Source organism: Montipora capricornis, chromosome 10 (genome assembly GCF_036669925.1).
Source record: "Montipora capricornis isolate CH-2021 chromosome 10, ASM3666992v2, whole genome shotgun sequence".
NCBI classification, from domain to species: domain Eukaryota; kingdom Metazoa; phylum Cnidaria; class Anthozoa; order Scleractinia; family Acroporidae; genus Montipora; species Montipora capricornis.
Window position 1 is genome coordinate 70,674,155 of NC_090892.1, and position 7,591 is coordinate 70,681,745.

General features: G+C 40.8%; 1 protein-coding gene across 1 annotated transcript in view; it reads right to left on the reverse strand.

Moving 5' to 3' along the window:
* Positions 1-7,591, reverse strand: part of LOC138021268 (L-fucose kinase-like) — an 80,781-nt gene that overhangs the window by 12,482 nt on the left and 60,708 nt on the right. The window contains exons 25-28 of the mRNA XM_068868119.1: positions 6,340-6,510; positions 5,932-6,029; positions 5,653-5,687; positions 4,972-5,072 (exon numbers count right to left, since the gene is read on the reverse strand). Of these exons, the coding sequence (XP_068724220.1) occupies positions 4,972-5,072; positions 5,653-5,687; positions 5,932-6,029; positions 6,340-6,510 (405 nt within the window). The remainder of the gene's footprint in view (positions 1-4,971; positions 5,073-5,652; positions 5,688-5,931; positions 6,030-6,339; positions 6,511-7,591) is intronic.

Consider the following 7,591-nt stretch of genomic DNA (forward strand, 5'->3'; position numbering starts at 1 on the left):
CCCTCAGGGGGTGGTCACGTGAGCTGGATGTCACGAATGCGCGAGCTCGTGGGAGGCAGAAGCACAGACGTACTGCGAAAGATGCAGAGGGCAGTGCTCTCGGGCAGGTTGAATATCGCCCGGACTTTCAAGGTTGCAGTCTGAGTTTTAGATAGAAAGAGGACCATACACACAGCATAGCTTTTTAGGATTGTATATCATAGATATATATATAGATTTTGCATTTTGCATTTTAACTTAAGTTTATTTTTTCTTTTTTACTCCACGGCTCACAGGTTACGGTTTTCGCCCTGTGTCGCTTAATAATAATAATAATAATAATAATAATAATAATAATAATAATAATAATAATAATAATAATAATAATAATAATAATAATAATAATAATAATAATAACTTAAAAACTTATATAGCGCATGCTTCATGACAGAATGATCGTATGCGCTTAACATGGATTAAAATACCAATAAAATTTATCACTTCATATGAGCTAAGAATATGTTCATAAATACATTTGTAAGTTAACTTAAGATTAATTACATGAATTCAAAGTGCCAATAAAATTGTTAATTCCTGTAAGCTAAAAATATGCTAATTTAAAATGATAAGTTTTAAGTTGACTCTTAAAATTGTTAATTGAGGTGGCTTTCCTAATGAAGGAAGGAAGTGAATTCCAAACATGAGGAGCAGCCATACTAAAAGAACGGTCACCAAGTGTAGAATAAGACTTACGTAAAGGAAAATTTAAAAGTAATTCGTTGCCAGATCGCAAAGAGTAATTTGCACCGGTCTTAATGGAAATAAGATCACTTATGTAGGACGGCGCTAAGCCACTGATTGCCTTGTACGTTAAAAGTGCTATTTTGAACCTGATTCTGTAGATTATGGGAAGCCAATGAAGTTTCATCAATAATGGGGTAATGTGACAGAATTTACTTTCCTCATAAACTAATCTGGCGGCCGAGTTTTGGACCCTTTGAAGCTTGGATAACTGGTAGTCAGGTAGACCATACAATAAGCTATTGCAGTAATCGATTCTGCATGTGACAAAAGAGTGCACCAGTGTTGCGGCCGCTTCTTGCGTTAAATATTTTCTTATGCGTCTTATATTGTGTAACTGAAAGAATGATGCGCTGCAAAGATTGGTCACATGTTGGGACATATCAAATGTATCATTGAACCAAGTACCCAGATTCCTAACAGATCTGGACTTGGTTATCAGATGATTTCCCACTCGTATGCTAGTTACATTGACTTTAGCTAATTGCTGACGAGTTCCGATCATAATAAAGTCAGTTTTATCGTCGTTCAACATAAGACTATTGTGCTGAGTCCATTTCTTGATGTCAGCAATGCAGGCCTCCATGGCACTCACAGCAGCATCTTGACACAAAGAGTTGCTCGGGCTGAATGAAAGGTATAGCTGAGAATCGTCTGCGTAGGAGTGAAATTCAGGTAGGTGAACCTCAACGATATCAATTAAACTGCTACAATAGATGTTAAATAACAGCGGGCCAAGACAGGACCCTTGCGGAACGCCACAGTCGAGATGGAATGACTTCGATAGTTTATAATCAACAGCTACCCTCTGCGATCGACCAGATAAGTAGGAGCAAAACCATGATAGTACTGTACCTCCGATACCAAGCTTCGACGTCATGCTCTCGAGTAGAATTTCATGATTCACTGTGTCGAACGCAGCACTGAGATCTAACAGCACAAGAAGAGTAACATGTTGCTTAGTCATGTTAAGAAGGATGTCATTACGGACCTTTAGTAAGGCTGTCTCAGAACTGTGATGGCATCTATATGCAGATTGGAGAACTGGGTACAAGCCATGGCGAGACATGTGAGACTGCAGTTGGTCCGCAACAGCAGTCTCTGTCAGCTTGGAGATAAAGGCCAAATTGCTGACAGGACGGAGATTCTTAAACAACATTTCGGTCCCGGTTTCTTTAGTAGGGGGGTGACTATTGCTTCCTTCCATTTGTCGGCAAAGTGACCGCGCTTTAAAGACATGTTGATAATTGTCGTAATAACAGGTAGCAGCTCATCTAAGCACTGCACAACCATTACAGTTGGCATGGGGTCCAAGCAGGAGAACTTCTTGGCCGAGCGGGATATTAATTTCCACGCTTGATTAGAATGTAGCATTCAGTTGAATCCTCTGCTAAATAACAATAATAATAATAATCGTTTATTCCACCTTCTTGCAGTTTACCCTGGATTCCAGAGGTTATTTTCTCGCTATGAAAAGAGCGACAAAAGAGGGAATCGCGAAGCGGCGAGAAAAACCTCTGGTACAGGCCGTTAAAAACCTCACTTCCATGCAAACCAACTTGGGCAAACCGGTTTTATCCACGTGATAAAAATATTTGTGCAATGTTTACCGGTCACTCTACTGGGAAACTCTCACGGTCGAGTGAATAAATCGTTGTCACTGTCACGTAACAAAAAAATAAAATCGAAACTGTTCAATGAAATAAGCCAAAAACTTGGAACGTTGTAGGAGACAAATTCATAAATCACCTCACCAGTTCTCAAGTCTGTGCAATAAATCGTTTCTGAGTTTTTTGTCGAAGCGTTTCACGCAACCATTCTTTGTTACAAATGCAAAAGTGAATTGGAGAAATAAGAAAATTGCATTCAAGTCCTGGAATTAGAACTGAAAAAAATTAAAGAACTTTACGTGGAGTCCGTAGAGCAGTTTCAATATGACTCGAGACATTGAGGTGTAAAGATGTCAGAAGCTCACACCGGTACCTTCGCGAAATTCCCAATCAAAATCTAAGCGTGCTTGTTCGATTACGCCCCTTTAAGGCCACCCGACAGCAAACATTCATCCAGCGTCAGAGACAAATTAACCTCAATCTGCCAGCCATGAATTTGTGATTATCTTCTCACGATCGCTACTGTCACGTTCATAGTCTTCTTGTATGACACCAGTGAAAAACCGGCTTGATCGTCCCCCTCGACTTAACCAATGGCAATCCTTATAAAAACGGTTTGTCGATCGACCAATGAAATCTCCAGGGTCAAAACGTGACTCTGGAAGTGGAAAGCGCAACGTGATTCGGGCGGCATGTTTAGAAGGGTTAACAGCCTGTACCAGAGGTTTTTCTCGCCGCTTCGCGACTCCCTCTTTTGTCGCTCTTTTCATAGCGAGAAAATAACCTCTGGAATCCAGGGTACTTGCAGTTAGGATATAAACTGAATCAACAAGGAAGGGATAATTACAATGTTACTACCACTACCACTACCACTACCACCACCACTACCACCACCACCACTACTACTACTACCACTACCACCACTACTACTACTACTACTACCACCACTACCACTACCACTACTACTACCACTACCACCACCACCACTACTACTACTACCACTACCACTACCACTACTACCACTACCACCACCACCACCACCACCACCACCACCAACACCACCACCACCACCACCACTGCTGCTGCTGCTGCTGCTGCTGCTGCTGCTGCTGCTGCTGCTACTGCTACTACTACTACTACTACTACTACTACTAATAATAATAATAATAATAATAATGTACAAGTTCTAATAACAGTTCAATATTACTAACTAATAATGTTCGATTCTAATAGAATATGGTATTTGGTGGTAAAGAAGTCCTGGCTTCTCATAGTTCTTTTCACTGAGTGGTTTGGTAGGCTGCATAGCGCCTGATCTTAGGCTATAAAGTATAGCCTCCAACAAAGCAAACTGCACCAGGAATGCCAATGAATGTTCTCTACTCTCCGTCATCTCTGTCATAAACTTCTTACATAACCCGTTTCGTCTATCAGATAGAGTATTTGCATTAGTCAACACCAGAGCTTGATCATATGAGCAGTCCGGGTAAATGATCTTAAAAGCCCTTTTTGAATTGATTTGATGCTATTATAGAAGTACTCAGTGATATTTTGCCAAACTTGGACTGCATATTCTAGGATAGAACTAACAGTACTGCTATAGACATTCAATAATTCCTATATGTTTACACCTGCTCTTTTCATAAGTCGTAAGGCATAGTCTCTTAGATGCCTTTGTAACAAGGTAATCTATATGATGATTCCATTTGAGGTCTTCGCTGATTACTACACCTAAGAGTTCATACGAACGCCTCAATCTGACAATTGCACACACAAAACTATCTAATTACGATGTTTGGATTTTTCATAAAGTTCACCAAAATTTCTTTACATCAAGATGTAGCCGCAAAAAACCACATAATACTGACCATGACCACGTACTACTGACCCCATTTGTTATTCAGAATCTGCAATAAGTGGAAATAAACAAATCTATCTATCTATCTATCTATCTATCTATCTATCTATCTATCTATCAAAGCCGTATTCGTGGAGTGTCAAAACTCTGAAATTAGTAACGTTTCGTGCTTTATTCTCAACCAATCAAAGATCATGCCTTTTCCCGCGATACCACGTTCTGTAACTATTTTTCTTTGCGACGTGAATAATCAGCTCGTTTGATTCTCTGCGTCCGTTATAATTGGCTAATACTCACTTAGCACTTAACTAAAACCAGTCTTAATTTAGGAAATAAGGTCGTGTGACACGGTAAATGTTGTGAAAATCATTGTCGCTGCAGAAGAATTTTGTCGCTGCGATCAGTTGCACGAATTCAAACCAGATTGAATTTGTGCGACTGATTGTAGCGACAAAATTAGCGAAAGCAGCGTTCTTGCACCATGTGTACACCTCCGGCAACAAATCGCTGCGACAATATATAAATGAACCAATCAGAGAGCATCATATAGTCCGCCATATTGAATTAGAAAACTAGCTTACATTCCTCCTCATACGAGATAACTGTGTGTGCATCGAACAAGCGTCGTGTCGCAGCGACTTGTTTTGCAAGTAGTTCACACAGAGCGACTTATCGCAGAGACCTGTCGCTGCAAATTGTCGCCAAGTGTGCCTCGGTCTTTACCTGGTGCGTGTGGTTGAGTGTAGTTTTCCAAATGACTCAGCTCAGTGCATGCAACTCGTAAACTATGTTCTCCTGAGTGAATCACAAGGAGAATCTCAAGCCTACAAAAGGAAAAGGATCAGTAGGAGAGCATCAATATCGGGGTTAAGTTGCAAAGAACATTACATAGTAAGGTATAAGAAGATAATTAATCTCAAAATTTTAACATCCACCATGGATAAGTCGAAGTTCTACGACGCGCTCTCTCCATCCATACTACATAAAACACAGCGAATGGTCTATATAATCATTCTTTTGATTAAATGTCTGGCGCTCGAAAAGTTCATTTTGGGGTTGTTTACGTGGTCCAATTAACCATATCACCGAAGTTTGCTCTTAGTTTTCACTTCAGTTTCCCATAGGGTTTATTCGGGACACAACATAACCGCCCTTGGTTTAGCCTGCTTGCAGGCGGTAATATGTATTTCGGTCGCCATATTGGACGGGTGAAAAACGGAAGATCTGGGACAAGTGGGGAATGCCCTCTGTTTCCCGCCACCTACCCCGCCGTCTTGGCCACCCGGCCCAGGCTTATACCCCGCTCTTCCAATATGGCGTCTGATACGTGATTCGTGGCAATAGGACATCCTTATGGTCATCGTGACGTCATGGGAAAGCAAGGCTCATGACAAGGTCACTTACGTGGGTATTTTTCTCACTTTGGCACCCATCACTTTCTGAAAAAGAGATTTTTAAAAAAAGGTTGTCAGTGACTTGCGAATTCTGAGCGCATTTTACAGAAACGAAGTTAAGATTTGGTGCCTGTTGAATGGGTAGGACTAGTACAGGCAACTAGCGTCCGAGATGCCAAGAGACAAGGAGGCATGTCAATCGAGTATCTTCTTGCCTCCGAATGGAGACACCTCTTCTGCCTTAAAATATAAAATGGTTGTTACTTGGCTGATACATTTCAAGTCTGACCTTGCCATTGAGATTAATAGCAACAGTTAACACGGCTCCGCCATGTTCGTATGTTATAGGAGGTGTGTCAGTCCAACAGCCAGACAAATCCGCTCGAGCTAAAAACAGAAAAGAATGAAATGGGACCTCAGAAACAGAAAACAGAAAATCGAGTCAGCATTTAAGGTCAATTTTCTGGAGCCAAGCAACTTTATTCTATCCAGTTCCTAGCCTACTTTTAACCATCTCCTTCCCCACATGGCAAATTCAATTATTCGCCAACTTTCTTTTTCCCGTTTGCATTTATTCCTGGGAACGCACTATGGGATGATGTGGTTGCAAATAAGCCTTGGTTTTGTTGTGTGCGACATGTGCTTCTTCTTGTCACAAATGTAAACAATATAGAACAATGTCAAGTACATCACGTACCAGGAGCTTCAGCTATCACCCAGTGACCCATGGGAAGTGGCTCACTCTCTTCGATTTCGAAAAACTGACAAGGAAAAAAAACAGAAAAACAAGTTGAAGCCAACAGTGGAAACCATACCACTTCCACAGCACGTCCGTGGCCTAATAGCCCATTTCTGAGTTGCTGCATGTCTCAGTTTCAAAACGAGTCCTGGTGCACAACCATTCAAATGTAAATGAGTTGCGTATTCTTATGGAAATCAAACTCATTTCCCTTACAATATTTGAGCACCAAGACTCACTTCGAAACCGAGACTAACAGCAACTCGGAAATGGCCCATTGAACCAAAACCAAATATCCAAAATTTTCTCGGATTACTGATTACTGCTTCTGCATTGATTGGTACTGTGATGAATTAAAGCTTTGGACAAACATGTTTTAAAGCCCTGGCCATACTATCCAAAACAGTTGGATTCCCACATGCAACATTGTTGGATGTAAATGTTGAGGAAGTGGCAAAACACTAAGCAACATTGCTCGACGAAACATTCAAGTTCAAGTTTGCCCTAAATTTATAAATATGGCGCTAACATTAAAACGAAAAACTGCTAGTAGCGTTTGTGCTACTGGAGCTGTTTGAGGACGGATATGACGGATTCAAACGAGGAAAAAAACAGGTAAAGTTTACCAGAACGAGCGGAGAAGGGTATGCCTCTGTCATTGTACAGTTTATATCACTACAAGAAACACCCACGTTTGAGGAGATGATGAGAATAAGCTCCGATCAATTTTTAGAGATTTTAATTAAATACTATTGAATCAGACATTTCCAAACAGAGCAACAAAATGGGTGGTGAACCGATTAGTCCAGCTGACAGGTTGTTCATCAACAACCACGACGGCCTTTTGGTCCTCGTCCGCCATCTTAGTTGAAAATGATACTAAAAGCCTAGGCTTGGAAATAACAGTGATTCGTGATTGGCTAGCAGGACACAACCTTTTTTGGAAGATAGGCAAAACCACTGCAACATTGTTGCGTCGAGCAGAATTGTTGGGCGAAATGTTTGATCGAAAGCAAACTCTACCCAACACTTGATCAAACAAAAATGTTGGACGAACATCTTCCAACATGCGCGGTCAAACAGTCGATCAATGTTGGGTCCGCGCAAAGTTGTAGTGTTTAATCCATTTTGTTCGATAGTTTGACCAGGGCTTTAAGATTTGTGCTGGCAATAAAAGAATCGTTTTATTTTGTCCTTTTACTTTCACTGA